At 42.7% G+C, this 21,510-nt stretch overlaps 1 protein-coding gene across 1 annotated transcript in view; it reads right to left on the reverse strand.

Annotated features, from left to right (window-relative positions):
* COL9A3 (collagen type IX alpha 3 chain) overlaps positions 1-20,277 on the reverse strand; it is a 169,712-nt gene extending 149,435 nt beyond the window's left edge. The window contains exons 1-6 of the mRNA XM_030213529.1: positions 20,156-20,277; positions 18,887-18,958; positions 16,270-16,305; positions 14,955-15,026; positions 14,103-14,156; positions 2,745-2,780 (exon numbers count right to left, since the gene is read on the reverse strand). Of these exons, the coding sequence (XP_030069389.1) occupies positions 2,745-2,780; positions 14,103-14,156; positions 14,955-15,026; positions 16,270-16,305; positions 18,887-18,958; positions 20,156-20,221 (336 nt within the window). The 5' untranslated portion in view covers positions 20,222-20,277. The remainder of the gene's footprint in view (positions 1-2,744; positions 2,781-14,102; positions 14,157-14,954; positions 15,027-16,269; positions 16,306-18,886; positions 18,959-20,155) is intronic.
* Between the last annotated feature and the right edge of the window lie 1,233 nt (positions 20,278-21,510).

Here is a 21,510-nt window from a genome sequence, read left to right on the forward strand (position 1 = left end):
GGGCAACCCTCAGCACTGTCTCTCTCTAGCTCACTCCACAACCCACTATTCCCCTCCCCACCTTCACAAGGTACCCGCTATCTTTCTCATCCTGCTTCTCCCCAAAGGTGACAGAGGCTACCCACAGTGGAGTTGGCTCATGACCCCCATACTGCACCCACAAACAGGGGTCAGAGGAGAACTACAACAGTAGACATCGGGACCACCCATGGCATATCGAGCGCACCTTCGGACAACTTAAGAACAGGTTCCGATGTCTGGACCATTATGGAGGGGAGCTCCTCTACAGCCCCCAAACGGTGGCAAAGATATTCCTGGCCTGCTGCATGCTACATAATTTGGCAATGCACAGAGGACAGGCCCTCCCAGAAGAGCCACAGCCACCACAGCACCAGGCCCCAGATGAACAGGATGAGGAGCCCCCTCCACCTCCCGCCCACAGAGCAGAGCGCACACCAGCTGGGGGTCAGAGCCAGGCAAAGCCTGATCAAGACAAGTTTTGTGTGAGAGTAAGTTGACATTTATTTCTATGACATAGTACTTACACACCACTACCACCCCCCTCCAACCATCATCACCCGCTCTGTGCATATTCCCCTCCCTCCAACCCTCCCCCCCACCCCCCCCCCCAGCATGTCCCATCACTTTCCCCGCCCCCTCCCTGTCCCCTCCTACTCCTCCCATCGTGTTCCTATGCAGCTGGTGCTGCAGGGGAACTCGGTTGAGAGTCCTCTGATGAGCTCCCACTCTCCTCTTCTGTGTCCACAAGGCAGCCTGCTGCCTCGGCTGCTCTGTGGAAATCCGGCCATCTTGTGGTCTGTGGCTTGCCCTGCAACCTGGGCACAGGACCCAGAAGGGGAGCTGGTTGGTGGCTGCTGAACCAGTGGCTGGGGAGGCTGAGGATCTCTTCTTCTTAGCGGGTAGTTGCTGTGCAGTGGTGGAAGTAGACGCCACTTGTTGCTGCCATCAGGGCTGTACTAGGTGCTTTCAGTCCACAGTTTAGGCCCTCAATGCTGTACTCCTAGCCGTTGGAGCTGCTGTACAACTTCACGTCTTGTGGGCCTGTACCGCTTCCCGTTGCAGCTCCAATTTCTTGCGCCAGTAGTCTTCCATGTGCACCTTGTCCCAGCAATTGTGTGGCGAGGCGCAGTAGTTGCCTCCTCTGGCTGGATGGCCTCTGCTGAGGAGGTGCCCCACCTCTGCATCTTCTTCTTCAGTGCACCATCAGCAAAGGCTGCGGGTGGTGGAGGAAGAGCCTCTGCTGTGGGTGGTGGAGGGAGAGCCTCTGCTGCGGGTGGTGGCGTCCCTGATTTGGACGTTTTGCACTGCAATAATGGAATGTCTAAGGATGTCCATACTATTTTTCGATTATACCTACCTGATTTTGGCCGACTTCACGAGGGCGTCCTAATTCATACTTAAGTGACCTTTCGAAAATGCCCCTCCATGTGTGTGTGTGGATAGGGAGGGAAGGGGGCTGAAAGGTGGATGCTATGTGTGGGTGCAGGGAGGGGGCTGGAAAAAATATGGATGCGGGAAAAACTATGGATGTATTTGTGTACAGGGAGGGGGGGGCTGCAATATTGGTTAAATTATAATTAACAAATTTGCAGAATTTGCAATTTTATGCACGGAAGTTTTTTGCACAGAATTTTATTTTTTTGGCACAGAATTCCGGCAGGAGTAAGTTATGCTGGTATTTTATAAAGGATTGTAGGTGCCTACTTTCCATCACATAATAAACTCCTGCCAGGTGCTAATTAGCACAATTATAGGCACACATTATAAAATTACCCCCTAAACCCCCAGATTCTATAAAACAACACACTAAAGTTGTCTGCGCAAATTAGAACGTGTAGCAAATTTGCACATGCAACTTAATTGCTTAACAAGCTAATCAACGCCAATAATTGGCCACTAACAAGCAATTATTGGCACTAATTAGAACTCACGCATACAACTTTCTAAGCGTATTCTGTAAAGAAGTGCATATAAATTCTAATGCGTGGAAAAGAAAAGGGGGCGCGGTCGTGGGTGTTCCTAAAATTACACATACCATTACAGAATATGCTTGATCCGTTCTTAAGTTAGGCATGGGCGTTTACACCAGGTTTTTAGTTGGTGTAAATGGTTGTGCCTAAGTTTTAGTCACTGGGACAGGCGTTACGGTTTAATTCTATAAACCGCACTAACTTTAGGTGAGGTTGACAGAATAGAGCTAAACTAGGTTCTCAGTGCTGATTTGTAGACAACCATTTATAGAATTTGGTCATAAGTTGGCACCTTTATAAGAACTGTCTGCATATATAGCAGGATATATACATGAAAACAGCTCTTATAAAAATTATGTGGGGGTTCACACAGAATAAGGAGGCGGTGGCGCACCAACAGATTGCACCTACATTTACGGGGCAGAATTGTGATGTAACATAATACCCATGTAATGCATTGAGCAATGCACATGAACATATTTACACTGCCGTACAGCAATTCAGATATGTGAGAATCTGTGCTTCTGGCAAGAATTTTTGGCAGCCTATTTTATAAAAAGGCACAAGGTGCCTAGGTGCCTTATAAATATTGTATACAGTTGACCATGGTCTACATCTAAGCCATCACAACATATTTGTATTATATCCAACTATAACCATCAGTCACACAACGTTTCTGTCTCTCTCTGATTTTAATGCCATGAGCTAAGGGCTTGAATGTGGAAAAGAGTTGGATGTGTCAGGTGTACTTCCAGCGGGTCCATCTGGTCCTGCTGGTCCTATGTCACCTGTGGGATGGGAATACCATTAGGGTGAGGTGGAACGGGTGAACTCTGTGCTTCAAACACATAAATCATTTACAGTCCGATGATCAAAGATAAATGAGGGCACTACAGGCCACTAGCGCTGGACTAGTACCTGCATTTACTTTTGCACCCATGATCATCAGGCAAACTGCACCTACACCCCTCAATACCGCAGAACTAATTTAAATTAGACTTAAATGAGTTCTGCTTGTGTTCAGCCGCTATGATCAGAGAACAGTGCTCTAATCGTAGGGGCAGAATAGTGACTTGAACCCTATGCAGCTCAAAGCTGGCATTCGAGTTAAGGCTTGCCCTGTACCCCCCCCCCATCAAAGTCAGGCAGCCCGATGGTCTATAGCCCCCCGGACCTTGGTCGGGAGGTGCACTAGGCCATCAGGGCTGAGCAATGGCAGGGGTCCGGCTGTCCAATGGACTTCAGTCTGGGCTTTGACTGCCACAACCTGTCAAACAAGTGCAGGATTGACTCGGGCCAATCCTCCCACACTTTTCCCACCTGGTCAGAGCTAATAGCATGCCTAATCTGCAAGCTATTAGCTCTGATCATGGGGACGTGTTGCCCCGTGCTGTTCCGATGCTAATTTTAGAGCGCTGTTTGGAACAGCGCAGGGCTTCTGATCATCGTAACTTTAATGCCCAGACTGCCAAAACCAGCAGATCAGAGTCACAGCCATTTCCAAAGCATCTAACTCTCTCTTTGCAGAACTAAATCAGGAGAGAACTTATTCTAGGAGCAACCAGGCAATTCCAGCTCTTCAGGACAAGTGGGGTCCCATTCCACTGCATTCCCTGCTCTGCTATATGATTAATCCACCTTTGTGAACAATTTCATCTCACACGTGTATTGCATAGGTTGACTGGATATTAGTACATATTCAAATGGATGCTCCTGGGGTAGAAAGACATTGTATAACATTTTGTAAATGAGGGGCTAAACGTTAGAGATACTAGTACATGTTCATCAGGTAATCTTCAGCAGAGATTTCTCTGGAACAGTCTTTCAAATTTCTGAAAGACAAACGTACCATTTAACTCAACAGGGTTTCTCCTGATGGCCCTGTGGGAATCCTCCTCCTCTCTAATTGGTAAAGCAATTTCCCTGGCTGAAGAACCTAAACCTGTGTCCCTGCTGCTGTGCTACTCATGTATGCACCAAAATGATGAGGTTACAGAAACAGGCTGTATCTATCTGAAGTAAATCACACAAACATGTTAGTTGTCAGGGAAAAAGCAGAAAAGGAAAGACCAAAGATACTTCCAGAAGTCTTCCTGAATACCAGATAACATATTTCAGTTCTAACAATTGTAGTCAATATGTGGCCTAGTGGTTAGGGTGGTGGACTTTGGTCCTGAGGAACTGAGTTGATTCCCACCTTCAGGCACAGGCCAGCTCCTTGTGACTCTGGGCAAGTCACTTAACCCTCCATTGCCCCATGTAAGCTGCATTGAGCCTGCATGAGTGGGAAAGCGCGGGGTACAAATGTAACAAAATAAAAAAAATAAATATGGTCTCTAACAGGAAAGGATTTTCTTACCAAAGGGCATTTAAAGTATTAATAAGGCCATGACAGAAACAACATAAGGATTGGACATCAAACTCTGAGGCAAACCCACTACTTTGATGTCAAAATCTTGCTATAATACCCAAAGCTGAGTTTGATTAGCAGTTGTAACATTACCACCTGCTGATTATAGACTCAGTAGAGTATTGTTGTAACTGGTCTTGGGCTAAAGTAGGATGACCAATATACTTATGAAGGCTAACACTGTGGTGCTCATTTTCGAAGCAGATAGGATGTCTCAAAATGGCCAAAAAACAAACCCCGTCATCTGCCAGAAACATCCAATCAAAATATCTAAAGGCAGAATTTGGATGTTTTACACTGCAGTTCATCCAAATAACGAGAGAATGTGTTTGGATGAGACTAGGGAGGACCCAAAATTAGGACGTCTTTCAGCGATAATAGAACGGGAAGAAAAACCAAGGCAAAAAAAGAACATTTTTATCTAGATCAGTTTCAATCATGTCCAGGGTACAGAAAGGTGTCCTGATTGAGCACCTGACCACTGGAGCGATTGAAGGAATGATTCCTTCATGTACCAGTGGTTACTGACCCCCCTCCCAAACTAAGAAGTGAAAGTGGCAGTGGATACCAGGCTCTATGACAGCTTCAGGTATTATGGGCATTCCTAATAGAGCAGCGACCCTAGTGGTCAGTGCAGTGAACTTTGAACAATGTGATCCAGGTGTAACTCCCACTTTAAGTCTTATTTCTGTACAAATATGAGAGCCCTTCTGGGACACAGAAATTCCTACGATACCTTGATTTATAAGAATGATGGCTATTGTGGTGGTGAAACTTTAAGTATATAGTAGTTTATCATCAGTTCCTGGAGAACTCACAACAACCTATAAAGGAATTAAAGTGGGATCTGTACCTAGGTCCGGTTGTTTAAAGTCCACTGCACTGACCACTTGGCTACCCTTCTGCTCTGCATGGATGTCTGTGCAGCCATTTTTGTACAAAAGACGCTAGCAGACATCTTTGTGTCTGGTTTTTTGGCATTTATATTTTGGACATTTCATTTTGGAAAATGGCTGTTCATTTTGGACATTTTCAGCACAAGAATGTCCTTCTCATGTATTTTCAAACATGAAATCCCAACATTTTTCCTATTTAAAAACGGCTGCAAGATGGATTTTTTTTTGGGACGTTATGAGCAGGGCATCCTTTCAAAAATGCCCCTCTGTGTGTACTTATAAAGTGACTTCTTATATATCCTTTCAATAGTAAATAACAAAGTAGCTCACATAACAATATAAATTTAAAAATTACTTTAAATTACAAATAAGCAACTTAGACAAGAAAACATATAAATGATAATTAAAATCAAAATATAAAAATATAATAAACAAATTCAAAAAAGAATAAAATTGACAAAATGTATTCATACCTTGGGCTACCAACCCTCACCTAATAAACTACCTATCACAGCTATCAAAAGCCTGCAGACAAAGTAAGCTTCTAATCCAGTTTTAAACCTTTCACAAAGTGGGGGTTAGATACAGGCAGAACGACAGGTACTCCCCAAGCGAGAACATTTTACACACAGAATGACAATGTCTATTCAAGGCTCTCAACTGACAAGCTGGAATATAAGAGATCAGACAGTTCAAAGAGGTAATTTGGAGTAAAATCCTTAATGTGTTAATAGAAATTTACATTTCATTCTATAGCTTATTGGCAGTCAATGCTGCTCAGCTAAAAGAAGAAGTGTAACATAGTAAATGTCAGCATTGGAGCCAACTTTTCAAAATGATTGGGGTTGCTGAACACAACCCAATGTTCTCCCTCCACATTCAAAGATTAACACAAAGATCCATTTCCGAAGTTTAGCTTGCACTCCATTCCTTATTCCTGAGACATTACTACATCATCAAAGCACAGTCCCCTGCATGTTTTAAAATGCAAACCACACCTTGTTAAGATATCTTTAACACTATACACAAACCTGAGCAAAAACCTTAGGCGTAGTTTGACTGTTTCATTTGGGGGGGGGGGGGGGGCAAAGAATGGGTGGAGCATATTAGCATATCATTTGCATATATACATATGCAAATGAATATGCTAATATGGAGGAAGGAATTGAAATTTACAGGCAAAATATCACAGATGCACATTTCAAAAAGCTGACACATTTCGATTAATAAATTATGAATAAATACTTTTATCTACCTTTGTTGTCTGATCATTTAGTTTTTCTATTCGCTTTGGTCCAGTGTCTTCTGTTTTATGCAGTGTCTTCTTTCCAGTAGGCTTCCCTCTGCTCCCCACCCTCCCAGTCCCATCCATCTCTTGCTCCTTCCCTCTGCTCCCCACCCCTCCCAGTCCCATCCATCTTCTGTTCCTTCCCTCTGCTCACCATCCCTCCGTCCCATCCATCTTCTGCTCCTTCCCTCTGCTGTGCCTGACCTCTCCCAATCCCATCCATCTCCTGGTCCATCCCTCTGCTCCCCCCCCCTCCCAGTCCCATCCATCTCTTGCTCCTTCCCTCTGCTCCCCACCCCTCCCAGTACCATCCATCTTCCCTCTGCTCCCCCCCCGCGAGGTCCAAGATCATTACTCCGTTTACCCCCTCTCTTCCTCCCTCCCTCCGGCGCAGGCAACAGTCTTCAACTTTTTCAGCGTTCCTGGCAGCGGTAGCGATGTACACGCTGCCTTCGGTCTGCCCCGGAAGCCTTCTCTTCAAGTTCCTGTTCCCACCTATGCGGGAACAGGAACTTGAAGAGAAGGCTTTGGGGCAGAGCCGAAGGCAGCGTGTACATCGCTACCGCTGCCAGGAATGCTGAGAAAGACTGCTGCCTGCGCCGGAGGGAGGGAGGGAGGAAGAGAGAGGGGTAGACGGACACGCTCCTCTCCGTCCGCTTGGCTTCCCTGCCCTCTCTGTCTGCGTCCCGCCTTCCTCTGACGTCAGAGCAGGAAGGCGGGACGCAGACAGAGAGGGCAGGGAAGCCAAGCGGATGGAGAGGAGCGTGTGCCTGCATGTTTTGTTTTTTTTTTTAACTAATGGCGCGGCGGCGCCTCGTCGTCGTTTGGGGGGCAATCGCCCCCCAGTCTACGCCTATGGCAAAAACACACTCAGAATATTACCATAGCATAATAGCACTAACTGCCTGGACACAAATAGCTACAACCTCATGTGTGAAAAGGCAGCAGTGTAAATACTACACTGGGCCCTAAATCACCAACACACTACCTAATGAAAACAAAAACAAGATCCCTACGCAGAATGCCATACCGTGGTCACACATGAAACACACATGACAACGCAAATTTATCACAAGGGGCCAGAGATCAATTTGAAGGCAATAAAACTGAACTGGAAACCTCAAGGAGTCAACTAAAATGGAAAATATCAAAGATGTGCTGCCCTAAAATCCTAGCCACCCAACTGGAGCCACCTCGCGGCCACTTAGAGGGTCTATCGCCAGCACAGCTCAGGTCCGCTTACACCCTCCTCCCACCGACTGGGTCTCAACCGCCTCTGGGCAAGTCTCCCGCTCTCAAATTATCCTCAGTGATTTCTAGGTTACTGGGGCCACACTCCCAGTGCTCCCATAGTTCCTAGAAAGAACTCACAGACCCAACACTCTCATCAATTTGCTTCATTTCTTTGAAGGCATGAATAAACGTGGATAAAAGTGAGCCGGATGATGTAGTGTATCTAGATTTTCAGAAAGCTTTTGTCAAAATTCCTCATGAGAGACTCCTGAGAAAATTAGTCATGGGATAGGAGACAATATTCTGGTTATTGACAGAAAACAGAGGGTACGGTTAAATGGTCATTTCTCTCAATGGAGGAGGGTGAACAGTGGCGTGCCACAGGGATCAGTACTGGGACCAGTGCTATTTAACATTTATAAATGAATCAACAAATGAGGTGATTAAATTTGCAGATGACACAAAATTATTCAAGGTTGTTAAAACACATGCGGACTGTGAAAAATTACAGGAAGACCTTAGGAAATTGGAAGACTGGGCATCCAAATGGCAGATGAAATTTAATGTGGACAAATGCAAAGTGATGCACATTGGAAAGAATAATCCAAATCATAGTTACCTGATGTTAGGGTCCACTTTAGGGATCAGCACCCAAAAAAGGAAGTTTCATGTAAATACTTTCAAAACAAATAGGAGGAATATTTTTTCACTTAACAAATAATTAAGCTCTGGAACTCTTTGTTGGAGGATGTGGTAACTGCAGTTAGTGTATCTGGGTTTAAAAAAAAAGGTTTGGACAAGTTCCTGGAGGAAAAGTCCATAGTCTGCTATTGAGACATGGGGAAGCAACTGCTTGTCCTGGGATTTGTGGCATGGAATGTTGCCACGATTTGGGTTTCTGCCAGGTACTTGTGACATGGCTTGCCTACTGTTTGGAAACAGGATACTGGGCTAGATGGACCATTGGTCTTAACCAGTATGGCTACTCTTATGTTCTTAAGCACTTCAAAATATTTTAGCTTATTAGACAGATAACAGCAAACCCCTATCAACCACCTACTGTGCAATGGGTCCAAAGATCTATTAGGAAGATCTGCTCCATAAGAATTAAAAGTTAGTTCTTACACCTAAAGTGCAGTCTCTACAGCCATACTAGTCCTGGAGAACACAGGGGCCCTACAAGGCTATTATTTCATTTGTTTGCAACTGACAATATATCCCCTCAGAAACATTAATTCCACCTGAGCAGGAGCCCCTGCTTCAGTCCTGACTTTTGTAATTTGATTTCTGTATTTACTAGACACACAACATGGTCAGGAGAAGACATCAAACAAGCAAGATGACAAGCTTTTCAGATCACATAGTCCCTTCATGTATGAGAAATCTCCAAGACTCTCACATCTGCTTTGTCCATCTTTTAAAACTAATGTCTCACAACCTACAAATGTTCCTATTCAAAGATGATTTCTATGGGCACAGAAAGGGCTTTATTCAAAAATGATTTTTCTCAAAGACTGAAGTGGAGGAGTGGCCTAGTGGTTAGGGTGGTGGACTTTGGTCCTGGGGAACTGAGGAACTGAGTTCGATTCCCAGCACAGGCAGCTCCTTGTGACTCTGGGCAAGTCACTTAACCCTCCATTGCCTGCTGCAATGAGCCTGCCATGAGTGGGGAAAAAGCGCGGGGTACAAATGTAACAAAAATAAAATAAATAAAAAATAATGGAAATTCTGTTAGCAGTATATCTATGTCTGCTGATTCTGTGACAGCTGCCATGTTTTAAAAATATCATACATGACATTACATAGACAGGGTGCCAATTGGTTCATGGTGTGTAATGTCATGTATGACATCATAGCTGATATGAACCAATCAGACCTAAGCTGCTCTGTGTAATGTAATATGTCATTTTATTCACACCTTTTTGGAGGGAAAGGTTAAACCCAATGTAATTAGGAGAAAATGAAGTGTACATATAACAGTAAATTAAATGCATCATAACATAAAAATATAAATACACAATACATCAATATAAAAACCCCTACTGCACTCTGACCATCCCCACTGTCACCAGGAACTGAAACAGACTATGTAACAAAACCATCTGCAGCATAAAATTACACCTCTTCCTAAAAATATGACTCAAACATTTCCTGTTCCTTTTATAATATTGGCAACTCTTAGCCCCGTTGGGCTGTGATTAGGGGCATAGGTTGGCCTTAATACAGCCCTGTTAACAATGCATAATAAAACAGTACAAACAAAACAAAACACCAAGTTCAGACTCTTCTTTTTATCTTCTGTTGTATATTGAAAATCTGAACTTGTTTTGTTTTTACTATTTTATTATGCATTGCTAACAGGGCTGGATTAAGGCCAACTGATGCCCTAAGAACAGCCCAATGGGGCCCCCTGACCCTTCCATTGCTTAACTGACAAGAAATTAATACTCAATAAGTGCTGAGAAATATTATTGTACAAAACAATCATATATATCTATAGTAATTAGAAAAACAAACACTGACATTCATGTTGGATAATGGGTGCAGCAGACGGCAGAGAGAGTGCTAAGGGCATGATAGCTAGGGGGAAAAAAAACCCTTTGTTATGCCCCCCTTCCCTTGGTGCCCTAAGCATATGCTTATTTTGCTTGATGGCTTTTAATTTACTTTTTTAAATGATATTTTATTAAAGTCACAAAAGAAAACAAAGGAATATGCACAGCTGACAATACAAAAAAAGTGACCAACTTTTTGATGAAAACCCATTCTACCCCCCCCCCCCCTTCACTCCTACATCCACCCAAACCAAAACCTACCACCATATTGCACAAATACAAATACCATCCCGACCTGAGTCACCACGTTATTACTTCACGAGACTCAGAGGACTAGACAGCTGGTGCATATAAAACAAGTCCGTCCCACTGCCCCCCTCACCCACCCCCACCCCTGAAAATATGCTGTAAGTCCAAGATTCAATGAAGAACTCTGGCTTGGTGTGTAATGGAGTCCCAAAAGAAAGACTGGTGCCAGGCCCTAGGAGAGCCAATGTTGGCATCCAACCTTTCCCCTACCTGGGGCTACCCCGTGGCCACTTAGAGGGTCTATCCCCAGCAAGCTCAGGTCTACCTGCACCTGCCACTTGTACTGTACAATAGCACCCCCTCCCCCCCGCGACTGGGTCCAAACCGCCTCTGGGCGAGTATCCCGCTCTCAAATTATCCCCAGTGATTCCTAGATTAGTAAGGCCACACCTCCCAGTGGTCCCACAGTTCCTAGAAAGCATCCACAGACACAACACACAAACCACCAGGATTCTTAGTCAGTCCAGACGAGCAGAGGCAATACACTAAAAAAGTTTATTCTCATGAAAAGATTAGAACAAGGAACAGAAAAGGTGCAAACAGAAACAAGTATTAAACAATATAAAACTATCTAAACATTTGTTCACTACCTGAATAGTGCCTGGAGAGTACAGGTAATATAGCTGATCTTCAAGGCCCTTAAATGAGATAGCCCTGAGAACCTGAAGAATAGGATGATCCTCTATACACCTCCAAGGACTCTAAGACCTTCTCAAGGACTATCACTAACCACACCCTTACTCCCTTACCTATCTATATGTTCCATCTTTGCTTATACCCTACACTGACAATTAAAATATGTATTGTGTTGACATTGTAAGTAGTATAATATGCCTTACTTTGTATTATTTGAATATTTTTACTGCTGTAATTGTCTATTGCTCATGTTTGATTTATTCTTACTGTATACCGCCTTGAATGAATTTCTTCAAAAAGGCAGTAAATAAATCCTAATAAATAAATAAATAAATAGCTGCTCACAGGTTATCAAATACAACTGTTCACAGGGTCTCAGCAAAGAGATCTTTCTCTCTTTACTCCCTGGCTAAGACTGGGGGAGTGGGGGGGGGGGGGGGGGCAGTACATACTAGATGAATTGAGCTCCTGGGCTAATCAGGGCCAAGAACAAGAAGTTTAAAAAATAGCTGGCCACATCACTGCAGGCTACCTCTTATCTGTGTTAACTAAACAAATATGCACCACCTGCTGGCCAAACTAGAGAAATGTACTTCAAGAAATAATACAGTTTTACAGGCTTAAAAACCCACTGTTTGTCAAAGATGCCCAGTCTTCCAGTTTCCTAACATCTTCCTGCAATTTCTCACAATCCACATGTTTTAACAACTTTGAATAGTTTTGTGTCATCTGCAAATTTAATCACCTCACTTGTTCCGTTTTTCAAATTATTTACAAATATGTTAAATAGCACCAGACCCAGTACAGATCCCTGTGGCACTCCACTATTCACTCTCCTCCATTGAGAAAAATGGCTATTTAACCATACCCTCTGTTTTCTGTCCAATAACCAATTCCTAATCCACAGAAGGACATTGCCTTCTATCCCATGACTTTTTAATTTTTCTCATGCGAGACTACTGAGAACTTTATCAAAGGCTTTCTGAAAATCTAGATACACTACATCAACTGAGTCACCTTTATCCACATGTTTATTCATACCTTCAAATAAATGAAGCAAATTGGTGAGGCAAGATTTCCCTCAGCTGAACCCATGCTGACTCTGTCCCATTAAACCATGTTTGTCTACGTGTTCTATAATTTCTTTATAATAGTTTCCACTATTTTGCCTGGCACCGATGTCAGGCTTACCAATCTATAATTTCCTGGATCACCCCTAGAACCTTTTTTAAAAATCGGTGTCACATTGGCCCCCTCCAATATTCAGGTACTACTGATGATTTTAACGACAGCTTACATACTACTAACATTAGATCAGGAATTTCATGTTTGAGGTCTTTCAGTACCCTGGGGTGTATGCCATCCACCAGGGTGATTTATTGCACTTTAACTTGTCAATTTGGCTCAGTACGTCTTACAGTTTCCCATTGAGATTTCTTTCAGTTCCTCCACAACCTTGCCCTTGAAAACTATTTCCAGTACACGTAGATCTCTTACATCTTCTTTCATAAAGAAAGACGCAAAGAATTAATTCAATCTCTCCGCCTTTTCCCCGAGTGTCCCTTTTCCTCCTTCATGATCTAATGGTCCCACGGATTCCCTCACAAGCTTTCTGCTTCCGATATACCTGGAAAAGGTGTTACTATGATTTTTCGCCCCCACGGCAAGTTTTTCTTCATATTTTCTTTTAGCCTTCTTTATCAGTGCTTTGCATCTAACTTGACACTGCTTATGTTACTTCTTATTTTTTTCATTCGGATCCTTTTTTCATTTTTTGAAGGATGCTCTTGTGGTTCTAATAGCCTCTTTCACTTCACCTTTTAACCACACTAGCTGTCATTTGCTGCTCTTTCCACCTTTATTAATACATGGAATACATCTGATCTGGGCTTCCATGATGGTATTTTTAAACAATGTTCACACCCGATTTTTAAAGTCCTAACCTTTGCAGCTGACCCTTTCAGCTTCTTAATCATTTTCCTCATTTTGTCATAGTCACTCTTTTGAAAATTTAATGCTACTACGGTAGATTTCTTTAGTGAATTCACTACAGATATCATCTCAAATATCATGTCATGATCACTGTTTCCTAGCGGATCTAACACTGTTACCTCTTGCACCATGCCCTGCATTCCACTAAGGGCTACATCTAAAATAGCTCCCCTTCTTGTCGGTTCTTGGACCAGTTGCTCCAAGAAGCAGTCATTTATTACACCTAAGAATTTTACCTCCCTAGTGTTCCTTGATGTAGCTTTTATCCAGTAAATATTGGGGTAATTGAAATCAAGAAAAATCAAACAGGATAAGAGATGGAAAAACACTCTGTATTCAAAAACAAAAATCACCTATTCAGGGCGCCGCCGGCTGCCTTGCAATCCCAAACAAAAATGTGGAGAAAAAGAACCTGTGAAATAACAGGGCTTTAAAACTTATAGCCACAGCTGATAAAAAGTCATAAGCTCCCCTTCGATCATTGGCCAAAGAAATAAAACTCCACTAATACAATAGGTTGCAAACAGCAACACCACATGAATAGGCAATAATAGTTCCAGTCAAAACAGTTTTTCACCAATATCAGTAATGCAGCTAAAGATGGCAATGTCCAAAATTACTCGTCTGAATGCTGAAATAAACAGAAGAAATTCCTGACAGGAGATTCCTGTTTCCTAGGAACCAATTGTACAAACTGCAAAGCATGACTCGGTCATTAAACTAGCTCTTGATTGTTAGTGAAAAGAATCCCAGCTTGCTAAGCAAAGCACAGTTGTGTGCTTCAGGACTTACCCTCTGTCCGGGCGGCCCATCAGGACCAAGCTTACCATCAGGACCAGTCAGACCCTGCCAAGAAGAAGAGCAGAAACAGTGGAATCAGATCAAATAGCCACAGATTTCATTCTGCTGGTGCTAATGACAGCTCCGACACCTGACACACACAGAATCATTATGGCACCCTCAGATTTCAATGTGACAAAGAGATGAGTTGAGAGAATTACTGCAGTCTTTGGGGCACATTTGGGGGCGAGGCGACACAGGTTTTCTTAAGAGGGCACCATACAAAGTCAGGGGAAGCTGGAAAGCCCTGACAGATCTGAGGAGGCAAGAAGAGAAGTTTGAAAGCAAACTCAAATAGCAAATGCATCAAATTCAGACAGATAGGGAACTTAGAACACCACACAGCATGCATTGGTTTCACCTGCTCATAAATCTGAATGTTCAGGATCTTAATAGTATTCTTAATTTCCATTTCTTTAAAGAAATATCACCAATTCCCCAAACAGCCCAAAAATCATTTGTAAGTGAGACCTTTTTTTACAGGACTATCTACATCTGTGATGTTTTCATGGAAGAAATTACCTCAGTAATGGACTGCCCCTAGGTTGCCACCAAGATTCTTTTCCGATGTAAAGAGAGGTGACTGCTCCATTTGAATGGATAGTGTTACTCAGCGACCTTGACGTCTCTCTGACCGAAGCACTGACCACTATCACTTTTTATCCTGCTCTGAAACTCAGAGCTTCATTTGTGGAAACTTCAGCATTTCATCTCATCTCATCTCACTGTCACTTACGACAACAGGCAGGCTGCTGCAACAAGACAAGACCAGCAAGACAGAATCAATGTGACTAAGACACTTACATCAATGCCGGGAAGTCCAGACATGCCCATTTTCCCCACCTCCCCAGGCTTCCCTTTGGCACCTTTGGGTCCCTAAATTAGACAAAAACACAAAGAAGCATTATACAGCAGGTACAAGAGTCAAGGACCTCTCTTTGTGTATATTCATTAGGGGCATGCATGTGCTGAAAAACTGATCTTTTGATAGCCAAGGGGGGTTAGAGATAGATATTTATTAGAGATGTATAATATGTATCCATACAATCAATTAAGTTCAGACTGTATACGAAAGATGTGAAAAGAATGAGTGATGGTGAGATAGTGAGGAATGAATGGTGATTAGATGTTTTATGAAGATTATATGTGATATTTTATATACTTTGCATTTAATAAAGATTGTAGTATTGGATTATACAGTTATTAGTGGTTATTGTATAAAATTTGCTGTAACGATACTGAAATTACGATACCAGGATAGTAGATTGTTAATGAATAAATATGAGAGAATTCTGCATACAATAGATGTAGTGAGCATGCAAATCTCTCATGAATATTCATTACCACCACAAGTAACTACTGTCTATGTCTCATCAATATACAAAACATTTTTATTATGAACATCTTTTATTACAAACATATTATAAATACACTATTTAAAAAAATCAGTCCTTCCTCACTATCTCATGCACATCGCTCACACCATTCACACCAACCATCTTCACACTGGGACTAATGACCATTATATATTGACCAGAATATATAATGGTCATTAGTCCCTGTGTGAAGATGGTTGATGTGAATTGAGTGAGTGATGTGCACGAGATAGTGAGGAAGGACTGAATTTATAATATGTTTGTAATAAAAGATGTTCATAATAAAAAAAATTTGTTTGTTGATGAGACAGACAGTAGTTACTTGTGGTGGTGAATATATATTTTGTAAGTAGATTGAAAATAAGTTACTCAGTGATGGTGAGATGAATATTCATTAGGGATATCCTGAAAACCTGGCCTGTTTGCAACCCTCAAGGACTGAACTTGGACAAGCCTGCCCTTCCATATTCTCGGATATGTACAGCACCATCAGCTCAGCTGACAGAAGTACAAAACCCCTCAATGCTCCGAGTGAAAACTGAAAAAGGGAGTTATGAATTAACTGCTATCAGGGTTTTAACTTGCTCCATGCAACCAGCGCCAGGCTGAATCTGTTCAACTGCACCTACAGATTATAAGGGCAAAAGCACAAGAGGGTTAAACCATGGCTTGGTTCCTCCACAATGGAAACCCTCCCTACCACCTTACTGTGGCTCTGCAGGTGAGTTGGTAAATATACTTACAGGAGCGCCAGGCAAGCCAGGAGGACCGGGTTCTCCCTAAGATAAAGAAAAAAAATAAAAGAATGATTACCAATTCCTTCCAGCAGCCCATTTCTCTGGAACTATGTCTTGCTACAGATTACTGCTTGAGAGAATGACCAGGCCAGACAATATCCATTTCATCAGTTCTCAGCTTTCAAAAATATTTGCCTTTTTTTCTCATATGTTCTTCGGTTTGAAAAACTGATGGCAGGAGTAGTCTTGACTCTCTTACTTTAGGATGGAGGACATATTGCAGATTTTGAATTCTGGTCTCAAAATAAGACATTCCTCCTCGTTCAATCTTCTCATGTTCATATTTACATGCCTTGGATGCACATTCGCACACATAGGTTACAGAATAGTACCAATTACACATATAAATTAATTGCTTAATTTGGCATGAACTGGCTAGTTAATTGGCATTAATTGGCACTATTCTATGACCCTGATGCTCAAAGCTCTGGTGCTGAAGTGAACAGTGCAGAAACAGCCTTCCAATGCACAAAGCTAATGGAATTCAAATTATATGTGTGCTGTGTAAGCGAAAGCAAGGGGGAGGAAGGTGCTCTTTCCCAGTATGGCAATACTTATGTACTTATGCACATGCGCATACAAGTTTCACAATAAGCGCAGCTCTTGTGCACATGCAAACATGTAAAGTACACATCAGCACCACTTTTCTGTGTCTAAATATAAGCTTTTCAAAAAACATTTTCACTTGAAAGGCTAAGCACAGAAATAGGCACCAACGTGTGCTTTCACTTTTGGTTTGCTCAGCTTCACACACATTTTTCAGTACCAATGCTTAGAGACTTGCACAGGCTTTCTTCTGCTTCTAAAACAAACGAAAACCAGCAGATCTTTAAAGAGAAAATCACAAGAAACCCTCTCTTCAAACTCTCCCAACGCCAGCGGTAAAAGCAGGGTTTGCTTGTGTGCTATTATCTGACCGTTGAGAGGGAGTAGCAAATGACCTCATTTATATCCATTTTTGACCACATTTAAAATCTCCGGGGCGTATGCCGTTTCCTGTACTAGCGCCGAGCATTCTGCGCAGATTAGTGCCAGCATTAGTGCACAGCTCCGACACCGGTGTTAGGGTTTGAGCTTCGAGTCCTATGTTTGCACCTAAATTGTGAGAAGGGCTCAGATGTAGGAGGGGCATAGGCATACCAAGCACTTAAGAATAGTGTAGTTAATTATGCAACTGCACATTTAGGTGTGAGCATTTATGCCAGTCATACAGCTAGCATAAGTGCTCACACCTAAAGTTATGCAGGTAAATGAAAACTTATGCCAGTACTTTATAATGACAATTCATGCTTAATTGCTTCTATAGAATCCACACAGGGATAGGGAAGGGGGAAGGGATTTGATATACCACCTGTGTTTACAACCAAAGCGGGTTTACATATTGTATGTGGGTATTTATTTTGTACCTGGGGCAATGGAAGGTTAAGTGACTGCCCAGAGTTACAAGGAGCAGCAGTAGGATTTGAACCTGGTTCCTCTGGTTTTCAGGCTGCTCCCCTCCACTTACTGCACATACTTCCGCTGCTAATTGCTCCTGGGTTTTTTTTAATCGGACACTGCTTTGTTATTAAATAAGATGGTATATCAAATAAATGTAACCATAACCTTAGGTGACCTGTAGAGAATTATCACCATTGTGGGTATGTCATACATTAAAAGAAGGGGGGGGGGGGGGGAGGGAAGCTGAAGATTTTGATTGGGTTTCTGAGCTGATGCTTCATCCCGTGGCCTCACTCTGAAACCATCTTTACAAAAAACAGTAGTGCTCACCAGCTCCAGTCCTTTACAACCAGACAGCTCAGGTTTTCAGGACAACTGCACTGATCTATGGGACAGATTTGTGTATGTTTGTTAATCAGGCTCCAACAACTGCAACACAAGGATTCAGAGGGGAAATGTCCTTCCACAGGATAAACAGGTCAGGTGGCAAACCAGGCTGGGATTTGCAACTTACATGGACATGCAGTTGTTTGAAACATTATTCCATTTTGTTTTTTAAAAGAAATAACTCCCCAACCCACTCACCCCCACCTGCCTGAAAACGTGCAGGTTGCTTTTTTATTGGAAAAGTAGAAATTGTCCTCACAGACCCGGAGGTGGGGAAAATACTGGTTAAGAGATGTCTTCTGCACAGCACACTGCTGTCTTATAGCCGAGCTCACTATAAGGACTTCTCAGTCAGTAGATGAAACCTGAGCTCAGCAGAAGACTGGGCACATTTGTCTCTCCTCAGGCCCTCCTCTGATGCTGGGGAAGGGGCTACAAGCAACAATGGCAAACATTCTGCTTCAGCACAATGGGCTGTTACCACATTTCCGTTGCTTCGTTTCCCCAGAGATTCCCCTAAAAGTCAGCATTCCTTTCCTCCAGCCTTATGCTCCTGCCTCTTTTACCTTTGGAAGATTCATTTTTAGAGATGTGCCCATAACTATTTTTCTTGGTCTCTCTCTACAGGGGTTCTGAACCCTTATTTTGCTCCAGGTGCCCCCTCCAATCCATTCCCCTCCCCTTGGTGCCCAATGCTTCTCCCTCCCCCCCTCATAAAAATCCCTCCTACACCTACATCTATGCCGATTTTGCCAAGTGCTCCAGGGGGTCCTGGAGGTCCAGGAGGGCCACGGGGTCCAACGCTGAGCTAGAGAGAAAATAAAATAAACATGATCACAGCACAAGGGCACAGAATATAATTATCAGCATGGTCACTCTCATCCTGACCAGGAGTGACAGGTCATTACAGGAGGCTGCAACAGGAAAGAAAAGCTAAACAGTCTAAAACAGTCAGACTGGGAAACAGCAAATAGGTAAAGCCATAAGACAGTCAAGGATAGGATAACATTTCTCTGCATTCACGTCTCCTGCATCCCCTCCCTATTATTTCATCTTCTCCTGGCCTAAAACACAATCTATGGGTTGTACCTTGATCTGTACACTTACACACTTTTCTGACTGAGGCACATTAAAAATAGCAGTAGATCTGACAAACGGGATTTTTTGTTCTACCTAATACTGACAGCATTTAAGTTCGAGACTATGCTCTAGAAGAATCTAGCAATCTATAAAACTAAGAACAAAGGTTCATTTGTCCCTCTGTCCTTCTCCCATCAGCTCACAGCAGACAAACATTCCAGGACCAGCAGCCAACCTCTAGCAAAATAAACCCAAGCTGGCCCTCCTGGGCATGGAACTTGACCTGGAGAGCTGATGCTCAGCTCCTGCTGCCACTTGCAACCAGTCTTTCGCAGGAATCACAAGCCACATTGCAGCTTTCTCAAAAATGTGAAAAAAAAAAACAGGTCAAAAATTTATTAACGCTTGTAAAAAGGTGGCCCTAAATTGAAAAAGCAGTAAGGAGTGCTGAATCCTTTTTCATCATGCCAGAATATAAACCATGAAACAAGGTTTTCTAAGGCTATTCACCTTCATTTTTTGGCTTATAAAAACAAAGCTAGGTATGTTAAGGGGAGCTGCTCTTACACAAGAATTATGCAACTACTACTACTTGACATTTCTATAGCGCTACTAGGGTTACTGTTTACTGAGCCGCGCTCATGCTTTTAACGCATGCTAACCATTAGCGCACGCTGTGTAGGCACCCACAATATTCCTATGGGCGCCTACAGTTAGCGTGCTCTAATTTTGTGCATGCGCTAAAAATGCTAGCACACCTTAGTAAGCAGAGCTCTAAGCCTTTTATTCCAGTGTTTCAAGTACTTTTACAGAATAAAATCAAACCAGTTAACGAAGCACATCAGACCCTTAATTGGAAAACATTCAGATCTAAGAGTTTACTAGCAGACTTTCCCACCATTAACTGCTAAAGAAAGCAACTTACCTGAGCCAAATAGGTGGCTAATAGGTGTGAAAGTAAGAATAACCAGAGAGCTGAAAATCCCATCATGGTTCCCCAGCTCTTCCCAGGCTCCTCTCAACTGGTGTCAACAGATCCTTCCCTCACCCTCTCAGGTCTTAACTTCTAAAAGTGTCCAGCTGCAGGGGCTGAGCAGAGCAGCAGCAATCAGGAGGAGGGGGGAGGCTGGTCAGCTATGAAAGGAGCTACACATTCCCACCAGTGACTGGCAGCTGGGAAGCCCTGAGCCCCAGCACTAGCATTGGAAGTAAAGAGGAATCAGGAAGAGGCACAAGGGAATGAGGCCAGGTTGTGAAGAAGGTACATTACGGAGGAAGCTTTCTCCAAAAGAAACCACCAATAGGATGGTTTCGCTTTCCTATGAGAATTCCAGTCTGGATGGGTAAAGATCTCACTAGTGGATTTTGATTCCTAGAAATGCAAGTGTGCATTTCAAGTGAACAGAAGAGGCCATACCTCTCGTTTTCTGAACATTCTTCCGTCTGTTCATTGTTTCTGGTACAATCAGATTCACAGTTACCTAATGGATATATTGTTGTTGAACATTTTGATAACCAAATACTGTCCTCTATCTCCTCTCCACCAAGTCATAAGAAAAAATAAAATAAAAAAGAGTTGTTCTAAACAAAGTTAAAAACAGCTTTATAAATATTCAGTTCAAATGAAATAGCCTGGCCCAGTGTATTGGAAAAAGTGAAGCAAAAGTGAACTGCTCCTGCTAGGAGAGCGATATCTGTACAGAGTAACCTGGGGCTTCTTTACATAAAAGGTTAATAAATCCCAATAAATAAATAAAAATGGTAAAAAAAAAAATTCCAATATCACCCCTCTCCCTGTTTTAATAGCAGCATTAAGCAATATGGAATTTGAAAGTGTGATTCCTCTGATACTGATGGCCACCCCTCACAATTTATCACAATCAATAATCCACAAGCACTGGACATTGCTCAGCTGTCTGCATTCAGTCCAGCGCAATCTCAGCTGCAGTTTCGCAGCCTCATGAAGAGTCACTGGATGGATGACGAGATGATTGCTTTTTATCCACCTAGCTCCTTACTGGAATGGGATCCTCTGACAGCCTCCACAGGTATGTTTTTAGTGATCTCTTCTGGTGGATTGTTTCAAAAGATTCTGAGTAGTAGAATTCAGCTGTAGTTACAGATGTGAACATATTTTCAAAGCACTTAGCCTTCCAAAGTTCCACAGAAACCTATGGAACTTTGGAAGGCTAAGTGCTTTGAAAATATGCCTCATTGTGCTCTAGAAAATGGGCATGAGATGCTCCTGTATCACCTGTACCAGTGACATTGAGTGCATCT

The sequence above is a fragment of the Microcaecilia unicolor genome, chromosome 8 (genome assembly GCF_901765095.1).
Source record: "Microcaecilia unicolor chromosome 8, aMicUni1.1, whole genome shotgun sequence".
Lineage (NCBI taxonomy): Eukaryota > Metazoa > Chordata > Amphibia > Gymnophiona > Siphonopidae > Microcaecilia > Microcaecilia unicolor.